Source organism: Urocampus carinirostris, chromosome 12 (genome assembly GCF_059441175.1).
Source record: "Urocampus carinirostris isolate Australia breed hairy pipefish chromosome 12, RoL_Ucar_1.0, whole genome shotgun sequence".
Classification (NCBI taxonomy): Eukaryota; Metazoa; Chordata; class Actinopteri; order Syngnathiformes; family Syngnathidae; genus Urocampus; species Urocampus carinirostris.
Window position 1 is genome coordinate 37561464 of NC_142360.1, and position 18952 is coordinate 37580415.

An 18952-nucleotide genomic window follows, 5' to 3' on the forward strand; every position below is an offset into this window, starting at 1 on the left:
GAAGAAGTCGATTTGTTGACATCCTCCGCCCAGCTGACAGTCGCTTCCTGCGGTTCTCTCCTCGAAAAGAGATGAAGAAGCTTTTCGATGACTTTAAGAAGGACATCAAATTTAAATCAGCGGGCCCTGGGAAGAAACTAACGGAGGGTAGCAGGTAAATCGCAAATTTTCCTCTTCACCACTGTGGTGTTTGCTAACTGTACGGCTAATAACGTTAGCTTTGGAGTTAGAATCAGCCGATCGTCTTTTGTTTACGTTTTATGTCATCGTGACAGCCCCGATTGGAGTGATCTATAACAGTTATCTGTTATGGAGCGATACACGAAGAGTAGATGCCTAACTTGAAACAGGCTAACGGTAAATCCCACTAAATCTTATTAAGTCATGTGACCCACTCTGCAAACTCCCCCTGCTGCATAGGAAAGTGTAGTCGCCTTTATGTCATGCGACCTGTCATCATTTTGATGCACTTGCAAACTGTGGACTGTTTAAGCAGATAGAATATTTAAAATCGAATTGTGTTGTCGCCGTTGACTACATTGTTTAAAACGAGATAAGACGTGGTACTACAGGATCAACATGCATTAAGAAAAATAATCAAAACAAAAAGGAACATTGGGGAAGATAGGCAATATTTACAAGGTAGTGCTGGTAGACCGGCATCAGTCATAAATCCTTCAGAAAAATGCAGTACTTTCTCTTTTATTGTAGTTAATGTGGACCAGAACCCAAGCAATATGCAAAAATTCGCGAAGTATCCCCCCCTATAATTTTTAACATACGTTCTGAAAGCCCCCACTCGCAGCAAAAGTCGACCGGTGACGATGGAACGCACCGCAGGTTCGTTTTAGGCATAAAGAACAAAAAAAAAAGCCTCCTGAATGAGACAAATTTGCTCTCTCGGCCCTCAGCAAGTGATGACAGCGGATAATGGATCACGGTCAAAATAGTGCAGTCCATTTCAGACTCGCCACAATTTCAGCAGCCTGAAACGGAAAAAAGCGCCCTGCCAGCCCCTGCTTTTAGGAATGGTCATCCATCCATCCATCATCTGCACCGCTTATCCTCATTAGGGTCGCGGGGTTGCTGGAGCCCATCCGAGCAATCTTCGGGCAGTGGGCAGGGGACACCCTGGACCGGTTGCCAGACAGTCACAGAGCACACAGAGACGGACAAGTCACTCGCTCATTCACACCTAGGGACAATTTGGACCGGCCAATTAACCTGACATGCATGTTTTTGGAATGTGGGAGGAAACCGGAGTGTCCGGAAGAACCCACGCAAGCACAGGGAGAGCATGCAAACTCCACACAGGAGGTACGATCTTATGACCTCAGAAACTGTGCCGCACACGCGCTAACCACTGTACCGCCGTGCTGCCCCATTTTAAACATAAAGAACTAAATTTGCTCTCTCTGCCCTTACCTTCAGCAAGTGATGACAGCGGATAATGGATCACGGTCAAAATAGTCCAGTCCATTTTAGGCATGCCATAATCTCAGCAGCCTGAAACGGAAAAAAGCGCCCTGCCAGTCTCTGCTTTTAGCAAGAGTCAACTGAGGATCTTAGATCTCAGGCACGATTGTGGATTTTATATTAGGTGGATTAGAACATCACACCTCGCGTCTAAAGTTCTTTCTCCTGGTTCCCACTTGCATTAATATAAGATTGGGGATAATGGATTGAGGCAGCATGAGTAGTTAATTTTGGGCGGAAATAACAGCAAAAATGAACTACCACTTCCAATAAAAGTGTGGTCTGCTGGACGCACAGGTTCTGTTTATTTTCGGCAGAAAAAGACAAAATAAAGAGTTGCCACGCATGACACTTTTTTCCCCTCAATCCCTACGCTCAACAATAGTCAACCAGGGATAATGGATTATTGCCAAATTGTTGCAGTCCAATGCCAGGTGTAGGTGACCTGAAAAAAAAGCGTTCTGTCAGCCCTTGTTCTCAGCAATAGTCAACTAAGGATAATGGATCGCTGCTACAACAGTGTATTTCATTTTGGGTGGGCCTACTGACAAAAGTGACTTCTGCTGGTCCATGCTCGCAGCAATAAAGGATTGGGAATAATGGTTCAAGGCAGTGTGAGTGCAGTTTTTTTTTAGGCGGAAATAATGTCCAAAAAAAGCTGCCAGGCCTGACAGAAGTATGCTTTTCCAGTTTCCGTTTGCAAGAATGTGATCTGGGATAACGGATCGCAGCTGTGCGAGGGCAGTTAACTCTTTGATGGACAGAACGGCAAAAAAGAGCTACAAGAGCCTGACAAATGTGCGCTTCGCCAGTCCCTGCTCGCAGCAATACGCGATCAGAGATAATGGATCGCGGCCGCACTAGAGCAGTTCACTTTTTGATGGACAGAACAGCAAAAATGAACCACTAGACCTGACCAAAATGTGTCTGCTCGCACTCGCTGGCAGCAGTAGGCAACCGGGGATGATCGTTTAAGATCTGCGCGAATAATTTTACATTCATATTGTTCTCTTTCTGCATTGTGCCTGAAAGAAGTTCCCCTGAGAAAGCACAGAAGAGCTCCAGTAGCAAGCAGCAGCCTCGCGATGCTCCTAGTGAGGGATCTCAAAAGGCGGGAGCGGCAGCACTGGCCAGGGTAGAACAACAACAGCGGCCCAAGGCCTACACTTCCCAGGATGCCATCAGGAATCAGGGTGAGATAAACGCCAATCACTGATTTTGATGCAAATGATTGAAAAGTCTCACATCTCCACTCTTTTATTTTGTTATTATTTATTTTCTCAACGAAGAGAAACTGCAATTGTTTTCCAAAAACAGTACGATACGGTAATCCGTTCTGTGGCGGTTGTATATACCGTAAATTCCGGACTATAGAGCGCACCTGATTATAAGCCGCAGCCACCACATTTTAAGAGGTAAACCGATTTTGTACATACACAAGCCGCACCTGTATATAAGCCGCATGCGCCCACATTGAAACATGTAACACAAACACAAAATTAACCCAAACCCGACTTCAAGTCCCGCGATGGAAACTAAATGTCCTTCGTTAAAGTCCACAGTCCAAAAATCACAGCTGGCAAAATGAATGGAAAAATGATACCGGTACTTAAGGTTTGATGCAGACCTGCGGAGTCCGGGTCCCGTTGAAAGTAATCCGAGGAAAAAAGTGTATATTTCCAAAGGTAAGGGTGGTAAAAATATATCAGATGAACACATTTACTGACGCAACTCCTTTTTCTTTAACCGACTTTTTACCCCCTCTTCTTTCCTTGTCTGTCCCTCACCTTTAGCGGTCCCCACTTAAACTCGGCACCCCGCGTTTGTTCCGCCCCTCATTTTTCGTTCACACGTGCAAAACATATCAGAATAAGTATCTAAAATAAATACATTACAAAAATATACAGTTGCAAATACATATTATACATGGGTTACACATATTTACAAAGAAAGACGGTACACCGAGAGAGTTTTCAAAGCTTTAATAATAATAATATAGCTTTGACAGGGCAGTTAATGGTAGCAACACTCGAGCGCCGTTGGCGGCCGTTAGAAAAATGCCATAAATTGGCCGCATTACTGAATAAGCCGCAGGGTTGAAAGTTAGGGAAAAAAGTAGCGGCTTATAGTCCGGAATTTAGTTAAAAAGGGCAGGGGCTGGAAACTAAAATTTTGTTTCATCTTACTTCTATTGCAAGACACTTTTATACAGTCGTTTTCGCTTACAGTGAAACGAGAGCTGGAGGCCGAAGCTGCTGCTCTGGCGGAAAAAGACAAGGCGGCAACAGCAGAGGTATATTTGTAAATAGCTATCCCGAGTGAAGTCCGGTCATACCTCAATGATTGAGCATTTCTCTTTGATTCCATCAGGGAACGGACGTCGCCGCAAAAGAATCTCTCTCGGTTCCCGGCGTGTTTTTCACATGCCCCCTCACGGGAGCCACTCTATCAAAGAGCCAACGAGACGTCCACCTCAAGGAGGCCATTTTGATGGTATGTCTTGTTAGGGGATTAAATATATCGTTTACCTAATTGTTCGAATGAAATGAAAAAATGAAATGATCTGCATTTATATAGCGCTTTTCAAGTCAAGACTTCCCAAAGCGCTTTACAATGTGCTATGCAGCCATGTAAGGCGCTTACCTGCTTATTGGGGGCATTAGGGGTTCAGTGTCTTACCCAAGGACACTTCGACATGTCACACGGAGGAGGAGCCGGGATATGAAGTGCCATTTCTTGATCCCAAGACGAGCGCTCTACCTCCTGAGCCACTGCCGCCCCCACAAAACTCAATGTGCATTGGCCGGGAATCGAACTCGGGCCTCCCGCGTGGCAGGCGAGAATTCTACCACTGAAACACCAATGCATTAGAATTAGTTATCTGACTCCATTAACCAAACACAACCTTCATTCCCCCAACAATGCGTGCTCGTTTCTTGATGGAAAAGATGAACAAGAATAGCCGACATTTTCACACGGGGGCAGATTTAATTTCTTTAACAATTTAACGAAGTGAACTCCGAATTAGTGTCTCTCGAGTCTCTGTGTAGCTTCTCTGAAGTCCTCTAGCTTTTTTCTCTCGGCCCACGCCTTTCCGCAAGATGGTGTGCCGACTCCTCCCATGGGCGTGCCAATTAAGCCCAACATGGGCGTCGCGATGTCTGGAAAACTCAAAAACAACACTGAGCCTTTCTACGTCATCAGGGCCTTGTTCTCAAAACATCGCCTGCCGTCCTCCGTCAGAGTCCTGTTATCAAAATTCCCCAGCCAAAACATTCCGCATTTGGATCAGCGTGACCTGTCATTGAACTTCAGCCTACCCGGTGAGAAGCTGACAAAATTGATGACGCTACAAAACGTCAACGTACATTGAAAGCATCGTGGAAAGAGGAGTTCACGTGGCTTGTGACAAACATTGCATGAATGAAGATGAGTAAATAGAGGTACATACTGATGACAGATGGAAAACAGCCATGTCATATACATGCAATGAATGTTATAAGTAGATTTATAACAAACTTCATTTTAAAGTGTTGTTCCGTTATATATTCTAATTAGCAATCCTTAATACTTTGCAACAATGTTTTTTTTTGCAATGAGTCGTCTTAATGTGTTTCAAGTTGTGAAAAACGGGGCAGGCAACTTAATGGCTGGGCAGGCTACTTTTCAGAGTTGTCTGCCCTGGTGTCCGCTAACTTTTTCTCATGAGTTTTAGACACTGCTATTATCATTAGGGAAATACAGAAATGATGAAAAACCACCAATGTATTTTCTGACTTTTGTAACAGAAGTCAATTGAACATGACTGTGTACATATCATTTTAGTGTACCGTATTTTCCGCACTATAAGGCGCACCTAAAAGCCTTTATTTTTTTCAAAAGCTGAGCATGCGCCTTATAATACAGTGCGCCTTATATATGGATCAATGTTAAGTCGCAAAGTCTTGCAACTAAGGCAAGCAGCCGCCGACTCGATTTTCCCCCGAAGGCAAAGTCGTCCGCAGCGTATGCTGGGATTTATATACCGGCGTTTCATTTCCTAACCAATGTGTCAATCATCATTTGAATCAGTCACTATTGGCTAAAGTTATTTGGAGGTCAAGGGGGCGGATCCTTTTGATCATTTACAGGCTCGCATAGGCTAAAGGGGCGAAACAAAGCCTGCGATTGGCCGAAAAAGATGAATGTGAATCGCACGTCGGGTTGCACTACGGCATAGAGAAAACATTTTTTACTTTTCTGTATTTGTAAATATTTGACTCTCCTGGATTTACTACACTCACGGTTGTAAGAAGACCATGGTTACGTATCATTATTGAACGTGATGGCTGCAAGAGAACTTAGGTGAGCTATGCGGCTTTATATTTTCCCGGTATCTTGTTTTAAAACGATCTTGATGTTTTTGTGATGAGTCTATTTTTAAACTCAATTCAATTCAAAGTGTTTATTGTCATATGCACAGTAAAGAACCCCGTTTCCCTGCACAATAAAATTCTTACTTTGCTGTCCACACAGTTGCCAGCAAAAAATAAAATAGAAACTAAGGAATGGTTGGCATTTCTTGAATCCCAAGACTTTAACCTTCCGAATGATATTAGGAACGATGCATTTGAGTGACATCGTACGGACACCGCATCCACACTGAACTATCTGACTGTTTTGTCCACGTTCCCATTTTAGCGCCTTATAATGCGGTGCGCCTTATGTATGGAAAATATAGGACCAAAAATTTTTTGGGGGTGCGCCCTATAACCCGGTGCGCCTTATAGTGCGGAAAATACGGTACTTTTACTACAATCTGAGTAATTTACTTAACATGAGTTCATTTTGCACACACATCATTGTGTCCTATGGTAGAAGGCAGTTAGGCATACAAGAAATTATCTATATTTCTTAAAAATATGAGCCAATTTTCACACAAAATATACCATTTTATGCAACTGGGACTCAAATGCTACGATTTTGTTCGTTCACGGCAGCGCTTCGAGGAAGATGACGTGGAAGCATCCGTCATGATGGTTCACACGTTTAACAAAGACAAAGACAAGGTGAAGGTAGCCGTGGATATCATAAGCAAGTAAGTGGACGAAAATGTGAAAGCGTGAGAGTGGTATTTCTCAATTTTTCTAATGGATGTATTTCCAAATCAATGTTTTTACCTTTCCAAACCGTGACTACATTTACATACAGGCAGTGTTCCCTCTAAGCTGCACGCGTGCGCAATTGCGCAGAAGAAAATCTAGCCAGCGCACAAAAATCAGGGCTCGAAATTGCTAATTAAGAAGCGACTTAAGTCAAAGTTACAGTGCATAAAGGTAAAAATACACGGATTCCATTTTTGTTGATTTTGGACTGTGTACTTCATATTCAGTTACAATTGCGGGACTCAAAGTCGGGTTTGGGTTAATTTTGTGATTGTGTTACATGTTTTAATGTAGGCGCATGCGGCTTATATGCAGGTGCGGCTTGTGTAAGTACAAAAGCGGTTATCCTCTTCAAATATGGTGGGTGCGGCTTATAATCAGGTGCGCTCTATAGTCCGGAATTTACGGTAACCAAAAAAGGAAAGGGCAAACCAAATCATTCCATTGAACCCAAATGGATTATTGTCTATGTACATGACTTTATATAATCGGAATTCTTACAAAATTCATGTTTTCATCGGATTATTGCCTGCATGTAATCATACCCAGTTTTTTTCACTCCAACATCAATTCTAATCAGACTGGAAATAAGCAAAATGATCCACCAAAGGGAATGTTTTCCTTTTTATTTTTATTTTAGGAATTGTTTTCCCGGTATAATGAGAAAAATAATCCTTGACAATATTCAGAATTGTATCCCAGTATTTTTACGAATGACCTGTATTTATTATAAACTGGAAAGCTTTTTGATAGATCAGGTATAAGGGAAGCAAGATAATCTTGAAATGGATTTAAAAACCACAAATATGTCTTGAACAGGGTTGGGTTAGGGTTACTTTAACTGGATTACTTTCAATGACTTTTGGATGACTCCAATAGCAAATATGCTCATAAAAGACAAAAGAAACTCAATATGAATCAAATGATGACTCACAACACGTGGTAAGCTTTCTCTCCTGGCTTTGATCTCTTGGATCTCCGGCAAAACGACAGAAACAAAATGAAAAGAAATCCAAACAGCTTGCCAACATCATTTCTGCCGTTACTCCCCAAGCCTGCACAAAATGGAGTCATTTTATTCAGATTTAGTTTCTTTTGTCTTTTATTAGCATATTTGGTATTGGAGTAATCCAAAAGTAATTGAAAGTAATCCAGTTGAAGTAACCCTACCCAACCCTGCTAACTAGATAACTAGATCAGAAGCTAGCTCGACTAGAAACTAGCTACATTGCTAGATCAGAGGCCAGCTAAATTGATACATCCTAAACTAACTAGATAACTAGATAAGAAGTTAGCTAGATTAAACATTTGCTAAACTGCTAGATCAGAAACCAGACACATTGATACATCCTAAACTCACTAGATAACTAGATCAGAAGCTAGCTAGATTAGAAACTAGCTACATTGCTAGATCAGAGGCCAGCTAAATTGATACATCCTAAACTAACTAGATAGCTAGATTAGACATTTGCTAAACTGCTAGATCAGAAACCAGACACATTGATACACCCTAAACTCACTAGATAACTAGATCAGAAGCAAGCTAGATTAGAAACTAGCTACATTGCTAGATCAGAAGCCAGCCAGATTGATACATCCTAAACTAACTAGCAGGGTTGGGTAGGGTTACTTTAACTGGATTACTTTCAATGACTTTTGGATTACTCCAATACCAAATATGCTAATAAGAGACAAAATAAACTAAATATGAATCAAATGATGACTCACAACACGTGGTAAGCTTTCTCTCCTGGCTTTGATCTCTTTGCAAAACGAACATCAAATGCCACAGAAACAAAATGAAAATAAATCCAAACCGCTTGCCAACATCATTTTTGCCGTTCCATGAATTCCATTATTCCCCAAGCCTTGAGTCATTTTATTCATATTTAGTTTATTTGGTCTTTTATTAGCATATTTGGTATTGGAGTAATCCAAAAGTCATTAAAAGTAATCCAGTTAAAGTAACCCTACCCAACCCTGCTAACTAGATAACTAGATCAGAAGCTAGCTAGATTAGAAACTAGCTACATTGCTAGATCAGAGGCCAGCTAAATTGATACATCCTAAACTAACTAGATAAGAAGTTAGCTAGATTAGACATTTGCTAAACTGCTAGATCAGAAACCAGCCACATTGATACTTCCTAAAGTCATTAGATAACTAGATCAGAAGTTAGCTCGCCTAGAAACTAGCTAGATCAGAGGCCAGCTAAATTGATACATCCTAAACTAACTAGATAGCTAGATTAGACATTTGCTAAACTGCTAGATCAGAAACCAGACACATTGATACATCCTAAACTCACTAGATAACTAGATCAGAAGCTAGCTAGATTAGAAACTAGCTACATTGCTAGATCAGAAGCCAGCCAGATTGATACATCCTAAACTAACTAGCAGGGTTGGGTAGGGTTACTTTAACTGGATTACTTTTAATGACTTTTGGATGACTCCAATACCAAATATGCTAATAAAAGACCAAAGAAACTAAATATGAATCAAATGATGTTTCACAACACGCGGTAAGCTTTCTCTCCTGGCTTTGATCTCTTTGATTTCCGGCAAAACGAACATCAAATGCGACAGAAACAAAATGAAAATAAATCCAAACCGCTTGCCAACATCATTTTTGCCGTTCCATGAATTCCGTTATTCCCCAAGCCTTGAGTCATTTTATTCCTATTTAGTTTCTTTTGTCTTTTATTAGCATATTTGGTATTGGAGTAATCCAAAAGTCATTAAAAGTAATCCAGTTAAAGTAACCCTACCCAACCCTGGTCTTGAAGGTACTGGATGTCCCTTACTTTGAGAATCAAAATTGATTTTCATTTTTCCACTGTTACCAGGTATGTGGAAAACATCTGTAAGAATCCTACAGAGGAGAAATACAGGAAGCTTAAGCTAAGCAACAAAATCTTTCAGGTGGGTGTTGTTTTTATACAGGATTGCCACCTAGTGGTCACAAGATGCCATTCAACTTATCCTGACATGCTTTGTTTTTTTTAGGAAAAAGTGCGTAGTGTGGAGGGTGCTCGAGAGTTTTTGCAGGCCTTGGGTTTTGAAAGTATGATGCTTCCTGTGGAGGGTCAAGGTAAATCCATTTCTGGTGGATTTTGACTAAATCAAGGGTGCGGGCTTTGGGACGTGCTCTCATATTAAGCCGATGATACGATTCTTCGCAATTAAAAAAAGAAATGCGCCGAAAAGCATTTCGCATTGTTAGATGTGCCTTCTTGCAATCAGTCTGTTTAGTGACATAATTCCTGTTTGCATATAAACAGATTCATACAATTATTTCCAATATGGCAGTTAGCCTCTGACCTTTTGATTGATACCCCTCCCCGCCAATTTCAGGCTTTTTTTCACAGTCCTTAGCCTTGCTTTAGCTCAATGGTTCCCAAACCTTTGCAGGCTGGCGCATCCCTTGGCTCCCAGTGGATTCCTCGCGCTCCGCCCTTCTTCGGTACAAGCTTCGTTTCCTTCTCGTTTGTTGACTCTGGGACTATGTTTACGGAGTCTGACATGACTCTGAATGAGCTCACACGGTGGGTGTGGCTTAGTGTGGTGCTTGCAAACTTTGAATCTCGTTTATTGGCTTGTGCTATCATTAGAATTTGCCTCCGATTGGTCGGCGCTTTTAAAACTCAAACAGTAACAATTGTGGTTGGCAAAAACAACCGCACTAAGTTAGATCACGCGACTGCACCTCCACTACACCAGGGGGCAGTGGCGCCCTCATCGGCAGTGTTTTGTTTATATTTAATCCCCACGCCGAGCATACTGCATCAAGTATGAAGTGTAAATACGAAGTGGAGCTGCCCCTCAAATAATTAACCCGAGTGAGGGGACAGACTTCTTGGGGGGCCGCGAGAGGATTTCTTCTTCCGAGGGGGTTGGCGTGACGGAAAATAATTGAGAAGCACTGCCATTCACAAGGTGCCCGACAAAAATGCACTCTATCGGTCCCCTGCTGGCAGTAATATGAGATTGGAGATAATGGATCGCAGCGGCACGAGGACATGCAAACAGGGATAAAGGATCACGGCCCCACGAGGTCAGTTTCTTTTTGGTGGACAGAAAGGCAAAAACCAGCTGCCAAACGTGACATAAATGCCGTCTTCTGCTCACAAAAGTATGCGATAGGGGATAATGGATCGTGGAGTATTTTTCAACCCACCATGAACCGAGGCCACAAAGTGCGAGGAAGCAAGGAATTAGATTACCCCAAAAAATCCCGGAAAATACATATTTAAGATTTGAGTGTCAGTCTGAAAAAATGAGGAATCCAAAATTTGTCATATTTTGAATAAGGAATTGTAGTTGATTTTATTTTACATCACGGTTCCCGGATCCCTTAACCATTAGCTTTGTCGGTGCACCACTTCCTGTGGTGTGTCTTGGGCAAGTCCAGCCTGGCGGCTGCTGTTTTTGGATAGTGTTTTTCTCTCCCACTTGAAACAGTAGTGGTTCCCATGGTAACCAGTAGCAAGAAAATCGGACTGATCCGACTCAGATACAGCACATTCATCGCCTGGTCGCCGTTTATTTTTGGTGTCAAGCTTCATCTTGCACCTCAGCATTGACGGGCAGTGACAATACTGATACCAGATCCTTGTCCCCATAGTAACCAGTAGCAAGAAAATCGGACTGATCTGACTCAGATACAGCACATTCATCGCCTGGTCGCCGTTTATTTTAGGTATCAAGCTTCATCCTGCACCTCAGCATTGACGGGCAGTGACAATACTGATACCAGATCCCGGTTCCCAAGGTAACCAGTAGCAAGAAAATCGGACTGGTTTGACTCTGATACAGCACATTCATCACCTGGTCGCCGTTTATTTTAGGTGTAAAGCTTCATCTTGCACCTCAGCATTGACGGGCAGTGACAATACTGATACCAGATCCTGGTTCCTATGGTAACCAGTAGCAAGAAAATCAGACTAAACCGACTCAGATATAGCACATTCGTCACCTGGTCGCCGTTTATTTTAGGTATCAAGCTTCATCCTGCACCTCAGCATTGACGGGCAGTGACAATACTGATACCAGATCCCGGTTCCCAAGGTAACCAGTAGCAAGAAAATCGGACTGGTTTGACTCCGATACAGCACATTCATCACCTGGTCGTTGTTTATTTTAGGTGTAAAGCTTCATCTTGCACCTCAGCATTGACGGGCAGTGACAATACTCATACCAGATCTTGGTTCCCATGGTTACCAGTAGCAAGAAAATCAGACTAAACCGACTCGGATACAGCACATTCATCACCATGTCTGTTGGAAATCAAATTTCCTGTAGAATCACACTTGACCCATCACTGGTGAGCTATTTCCAAGAGGTACTCCGGTAAAGCCACCTCCTCCAGCTCATCCGACGGGATCCCGAGGCGTTCCCAAGCCAGCCAAGAGACATAGTCTCTCCAGCGTGATAGCCCAGCATCTCTTGGACGAATTTTGAATGTTGCTGAAAAAAGGACGTTCCCTCTCTGTCATATTTCTGTCTCTGCGTAAAACCCACATAGCTGAATTCTCCCTTGCTCTCTTGTGTTTTCCCCTCGAGATTAGAAGAAGAAGAGGAGTTCCTGGTCCTGCCCGAGCAAAGTTCGGACGCTCTCGAGCTGATGAAGGAACGTCGGGATCGCCTGCAGCGAGGCGAGCCCGTCCGAGCGCAACTGGACCGGCAGGCTCGAGCCTTCCGGCCGTCGGATAACGCCACTCGCTTCGAGCTTCCGCCCGAGTTTTATAATCTGAGCGCGGAGGAAGTCAAGAGGGAGCAGCAGCAGAGGTCAGAATTTGTAATCCGGCGGATTGTTTTAGTCGGGTGAAAACGGGGTGTCTGTCAGGAGCGACTCGGTGGAGAAGAACGCCATGCTTCGTACCAAAGCCATGAGGGAGCGGGACGAGCAGAGAGAAAGGAGGAAGTACAACTACACGCTGCTACGCGTTCGGCTACCTGACGGAAACCTGCTCCAGGGTACGACGCGAATCACGAAAGAGTAAAAGTTCGAAGTCAGATTGCATGACTCGTAACCGTTCGGGGCGGCAGGGCACATTTGGTCTTTCTGTGGTGTGCCTTGGGCGGGGAAAATCAGAATACATGTAAGGGCGTTACTTATTTAGGATACAAAAAATGTTGTATTCCCTTAGTTACAGAGAAAAAAACGTAGTCAAAGTAGAGGTAATTTTATTGGTCTGTGGGATTTTTTTCCAGATTTTTTTTTTGTTTGACTGTGACAAAATCAAGTCATGTTTATTTGTGACGCCCTTAATTACAAGGAGTCTGAAAGTGCTGCACAAACCACGGACTATTGAAAAATTACAGACTATTATGACAGCATCCCTTGATCTAAAACCGACATGAGGGCAAGGAAAAACTCAAAAACGTGTGTCAAGTCATATTAGTGAAGCCCTTAATCACAAGGAGTCTCAAAGGGCTGCACAGACCACAGAGTATTGACACCTAGAGACTATCATGACACCATCCCCTGATCTAAAACTAACATGATGGCAAGGAAAAACTCAAAAACATGTCAAGTCTAGTCATGTTGATTTGTGACACCTGTAATCACAAGGAGTCTCAAAGGGCTACACCGACCACAGATTATTACAAACTACAGACTATTATGACACCATCCCTGATATAAAAACTACATGAGGGCAAGGAAAAACTCAAAAACATGTCAAGTGTCGTTTATTTGTTACGCCCGTAATGACAAGGAGTCTCAAAGGGCTGCAATATACAGATGCTCCCCTACTTACGATCATTTGAGTGACAAAGAACGGTAGATACGAACGGTAGATATCCGGACATTGCTGTAAGTTAGATTTTGTATTATGCACCTTTTCCCAGTACAGGACAGCACTGTAGTACTGTTTTCCACCTCTACCGGAGTGTGGCGCTGTAAGAGCTCACTCAGCATCCATCCCAGAAGAAGAAATCCAGCTTCCGCTTTCTAGTTTGTTTGTAAACATTCTATACGGTATCTCCAGTGCCCTGAGAACATTGACATTTTTAATTGTTTCATATATCGTGCATCTATTTACTATGGTTAATGTAAAGAAGAGACCAGCCGTTTTCTTTTAAATGAAAGTGGAATAGGGAAGCTTGATGCGGTTGAGAATTTTTTTCCGTCCGCTTTTTACCACGGAAGGAGGAAGTCGCCTAACTCTTGAAGCTCATCTTCCAAAGGTAAATTAAACTCAACTTTATTTATCTTTATAGAGCATATTATTTTATGAAATGTTCATTTTTAGTACGAAACAATACAAGTTACTTATACTTATATAAACCTTAAACATACAAAATACAGCAGTGAAGCAACTTACGAACAAATTCAACTTACGAACGATCGTCCGGAATCTGTAGTATTCAGCTTTGAAATATTGCGTATAAAAGACTTACTCAGGAAACCGAATGTGCCTCAGGAACATTCTACGCCTGGGACCGACTCCCCGTGCTCTTCAGCTTCGTGCGAGACTCTATGGTGGACGGCTGGCAGCCCTTCGAACTCATCGCGCCCGGTGCTCACAAGCTGCAAGAGTCCGAGGATGTAGCTCTAGCCGAGTGTAACCTGGTGAGTGCTACTAAGCGAAGAAACGGCAATTTCAAAGAAAGTGGGCGTGGCGTACGGTAGACCCCCAGGTCATGGCGTCCCCACACCATCCCCTGATCTAAAACCTACATGAGGGCAAGGAAAAACTAAAAAACCCCAACATGAGGAAAATGAAGAAACCTTGAGAAGGGACCGCACATGAGGTCATCCTCCTTCCAGAATGACCAGGCCAAAATTGATGTTGCAATAACAAATAATACACAGATATTATCAACATGAAATATAGGTCATAGAATAGAAGTGTGTTTTAAGCCTGGATTTAAACAGTTAGTGAGGTTGGAGATCGGATTTCAGTGGACAGATTATTCCACAGCACAGGGTCCGAACGGAGAATGCATTTGAACCTGCAGATTTCTTCTTGGCTCTTGGGATCACTAGCAAACTAGCGTTTCCAGAGCGAAGGCTCTGGACCGGAACATAGGGAGAATTTAAATGGAGAAATCCCGTGTGAATTATGTATTATGCAGTTTGTTAGGAATTAATATTAAAATCTATTGTTTACCAAATTGTTCGAATGAGTTATCTGACTCCATTAACCAAACACAACCTACATTCACTTAACAATGCGCGCTCGTTTCTTGATGGAAAAATGATGAAGAGACCGGCATTTCCACACGGAGGCAGATTTCATTTTTTTAACAATTTAACTAAGTGAACTCCATCCAATATGGCCGAATTAGTGTCTCTGGCAAGCCTCCTCTCTCCATCTTCTGCTTCCTTCTCTCGGCCCACGTCTTTTCTGCAAGCTGGTGTGCCGGCTCCTCCCATGGGCATGCCAGGAAAGCCCCCACGTGGGCTCCACCACCTCGCCTCGATGTCTGGAAAAACTCAAAACACCACCGAGCCTTGTTCTCCAAACATCACTTGCCGTCCTTCGTCAGAGTCCTGGTCAAAACATTCCGCATTTGGAAGAGCGTGACCTGAACCGCTCAGTGAAAATCTTTATTGCACTCAATAAATTTAACTTGTATTTAATCGTATAAAATCCTTTATAGTCAAATGTGTCAAATCCTTCAAGTTCCACAAATATATCTGCGATTTACATATGGCATTAATAAGAAATGTCAATATCAATGTGAATATATTTGTGGGTCAGAACCATACATGTGTAAATACTTTTTAGACAAATCAGGTGTTGGGCAAAATGACTAATATGTAGCTTGTTCAAAGTTTTTCCAATGACAAATTCCCACTGGGAAACGCCACCTTTATTTTTTGCATGGCTCATAATAAACATCTATAATTGATACGTAATCCTAGCACTAAAACACATTTCCTAGTGCTCTGTTTGGGTGTAGCATGCCCTGTCCTCTAGGGCACGACAGGCGCTTCATCAGAATATGCCATACCTACTAATTCCAGCTGCCGTTAATCACGATAGAAGTAGAAATGCAACAACAAAGCCAGCTGAGAGCAGTGTCAGCGTCGTTTTTAAGCACTCCTAGAGAAACAAGCAACAATTTCAAGCATTTATGAGCAGTTCACTCAAAATTCAATCACTATACTGTTAGGAAATAAATATTAAAAACGTATCGTTGACCAAATTGTTCGAATGAGTTATCTGACTCCATTAACCAAACATATCCTTCATTCGCCTAACAATGCGTGCTCGTTTCTTTTTGTGAAAAGACGGACAAGAGACCGGCATTTCCACACGGGGGCAGATTTCATTTCTTAAATAATTTAACTAAGTGAATTCCATCGAATTAGCCGAATTATTGTCGCTCGAGCTTTCACCGGGCCTTTTCTCTCGTTCTCTCTCGATCTTCTGAAGTTCTTCTCTCGACCCAAGTCTTTCTCCCAAGCTGACGTGTCGGCTCCTCCCATGGGCGTGTCATGAAAAGCCCCCCACGTGGGCTCCACGATGTCTATCATGGTCAAAACATCCCCGCGCGTTTCCACGTCATCAGGCCTTTGTTCCTCAAACATCGCCTGCCGTCCTCCTTCAACAGGGCCCCTCTCCGTCGTCGGATGTGCTGATTATCTTATCTTGTCCCAGTACCTGTCGTTTCTGTAAACATCATTCTTCACAAGGTTGCAATGACCTCGCCCCACAGCTCAGCCAGTGAATATCTTTGGCATTTAAATGTAATTTGTATGTGATCGTACAAAATCCTTTAGAGTCAAATGTATAAAATCCTTCAATACAATCCCAGAAAACACATTAGAATTCAAGCATTTCCTCACGAACGGCATCAATTTTTTTCCGTCTCTGAAAGGTTCCAGCGGCTCTGCTTACCTTCGCCTGGGATGCAGCCGTGCAGGCGGACATCGCGGCAGCAGGCGGCAAAAGTTCGGCCCTCCTGAAACCGGAGCTTCTGCAGAACATCTGCGAGCTGAGTTGAGCGTGGCGGCCATCTTGTCCCTCACTAACCGGCCCGGCACGCTCGTGTTCATTACCGTCGTCGGCCATTGTCTTAACAAACGCGTCGTCTAATATTGGATCGTGGCACTGAAAACGTTTCCCCTTTCAATAAAAGACCCCCTAACAGATGATCTCAAATTGATCTGCTTGACCTTTTAAGGCAGGGGTGTCAAAGTTTGGCTCTGGGGCCAAATCCAGACTTTGTGTTGGGAGGCGGACCGGATCAGTATTTTTAGGATTACGCAATATCATCCAGCCTACATTAGTAACCTTACCCAACATATTGTATCATGTATGACGAGGGATCATTTATTCACAAACAAGAAGACATTTTCACGTTTGGAATGGAACGCAGTTTTACACATGAACCAACTCACGTTTTGCAAACGCAACACTGCCCTCTATCAGATGGAGTTTGGTTTGCATGAATTTAAAAATATCATAACTTTTGATTGTAATTACCTAAAGCAGGGGTCTCCAGGGCTACTTTTTGTTACTAATCCCACCGGGTTTGATGTTAATTGATAAAATAGAAATTTAGATTAATAGCTCAAAAGTAGCTTGATAGTTAGACAGGTGAACACGTAAAAAAAAAAACCTAAAAGGGCACTAGATCATGTAAGGTTTTAACATTTCTTATACTGAAATCTGACTCCGAAGACACTACCTGTGTCTTGTGTAATCCCTTACAGTTGGAGCATGCCCAGAAGTCGGAGAAATTGAATTAGCCGAACGACAAAGGTAGTCCACATAACAATTTAGCCGAATCAAAGAGTTGAACAAATCAGGTAATTTTGCCTGTGCCAATTACAATCGTTTGCAGAAAACGACGAGGTTCTGGGGTCTCCTCTTTTTATCACCCATGCCGATGAAATGTTCACACCCCATGACCAAACCTCTGGCTGATTGATCCGTGCTGTGGCAATGCAAATTCCCCAATGGTCCTTTGAAGCTTGGGAGAAGGGTGATACGGACAGAATGGGGCACGACACACACATTTTAACCCCCCCAGGCGAGGTGATAAGTCATTGTTATCTGCACAGACTGAAACCAAAGACACATTCCAAAGCACAGGTGGTTTACGACACCCTTCTTAAGAAATGCACTCAAGGCTGAGGTCAAACTTAGGACAAGTATTTTTGAGTATAAGTGGAATAAAACGGCGTATAAAATAGTATGTAACTTTATTAGCTAGCTTTGAGTAAAAATCTGACTAAATAGGCAGATAGAAAGCTTAAAACGCTACATAGCTAGCTAGAAAGGAGGACAAAATTTAGCTTGATAGCTCGCAAAAATGTTAGCTAGATAGCATGCAAACAAATGTAAAAAGCCAGCTGGATAGCTAAAAAGGTAGGGCGACAGATACCTAGCTACAAAGCTAAAATGATAGCTAGCTCATTCGCTTTATAAAACACGAATTGGAATTGAGTTATTTCCTGTCAAATAAATCAATACAAGTATGAATAAATTAATCTATTTAAATACATAGATTCTCCTTCTATTCTCGTAATTGCTTCAAAATAATTAGCAATACTAGAATACATTTTTTGTCCATGAAGCTCATAAACTGGAATGAGTTTTTAAAATAACTTATGTTATTACAATGTTGCTACTTATTACTAGGTAAATATTCACACAGTTGAATAGACTCCTCTCAAAAAATCATTTTACTAGAAAATTACAATGACCCAGCACTGGTGAGCAATTTTCAGAAAAGGTTCGCGGGCACCTTAACGGTTAATAGGAGACCCCTGACTGGCTCATTTTTTGACATTCAATCGACGGCAGGCCCCGATTAAACCACCCAAAAGGCCAGATCAGGCCCGCGTTCCCTACGTTTGACACGCCTGTTTTAAGAACCATCGATCGCAGTCCATTGCGGCCTTAGAAGGAAAAATTCCATTTTAGTCCAAATTTAGCCCAAAAAAACAGAGTTTCCGATATACCATGATCCTAAACGCACCACAGGACCACAGCTGTCGGTAAATGTATTTTTTTTTTTAAAAAATGTTTGTGAATTGTATTTGTTTGTATCAAACATTGTGCAAAAACCGGGAATGCCAAATTAAAAACATCCATTTCAGAAACAATGCCTTGATTTTGCCCACAGTACCACCGTTCATTTGATCCAAATCCTTTTCTTTTTCAACTAAAGGTGACAAACTACCTCAAATGGCATTTCTTATTACTGTATATTAAATAAATGACTGGCTTATGTAGTGACTGTCACCTTGAAGCTAATTCCCGGCATTTCGTCTTCTGTGGATTTTCAAAATAAGAGAAATCTTGTTAACCTATTTTGCCTGGAATAAAGTTCGCTTGCATCGCATTGAGAGTTTGATTTCTTCTG

At 42.3% G+C, this 18952-nt stretch overlaps 1 protein-coding gene and 1 non-coding gene across 3 annotated transcripts; one reads left to right on the top strand and one right to left on the bottom strand.

Moving 5' to 3' along the window:
• The first annotated feature begins 8 nt into the window (after nt 1–8).
• On the top strand, nt 9–18931 carry ubxn6 (UBX domain protein 6). Of its 2 annotated transcripts, none has more exons than XM_088349842.1 (11): nt 9–154; nt 2509–2669; nt 3705–3769; nt 3847–3969; nt 6456–6553; nt 9469–9544; nt 9629–9713; nt 12190–12409; nt 12468–12598; nt 14050–14198; nt 16457–18931. In XM_088349842.1, the coding sequence occupies exons 1-11, from the start codon at nt 72–74 to the stop codon at nt 16580–16582; spliced, it is 1317 nt and encodes a 438-aa protein (XP_088205968.1). In that variant the 5' UTR covers nt 9–71; the 3' UTR covers nt 16583–18931. The 2 variants fall into 2 exon arrangements, with proteins under 2 accessions (XP_088205968.1, XP_088205969.1); XM_088349843.1 differs by having other exon boundaries at nt 2512–2669.
• On the bottom strand, nt 4272–4342 carry trnag-gcc (transfer RNA glycine (anticodon GCC)). The gene has a single exon. It is a non-coding gene; the product is annotated as a tRNA-Gly (tRNA).
• Nucleotides 18932–18952: the final 21 nt, after the last annotated feature.

Coding starts and splice junctions, on each gene's coding strand:
- ubxn6 (XM_088349842.1), top strand. CDS start 72: ATGAAGAAGCTTTTCGATGACTTTAAGAAGGACATCAAATTTAAATCA. Junction 6,554..9,468: donor GCCGTGGATATCATAAGCAA/GTAAGTGGACGA, acceptor CACTGTTACCAG/GTATGTGGAAAACATCTGTA. Junction 9,545..9,628: donor TAAGCAACAAAATCTTTCAG/GTGGGTGTTGTT, acceptor TGTTTTTTTTAG/GAAAAAGTGCGTAGTGTGGA.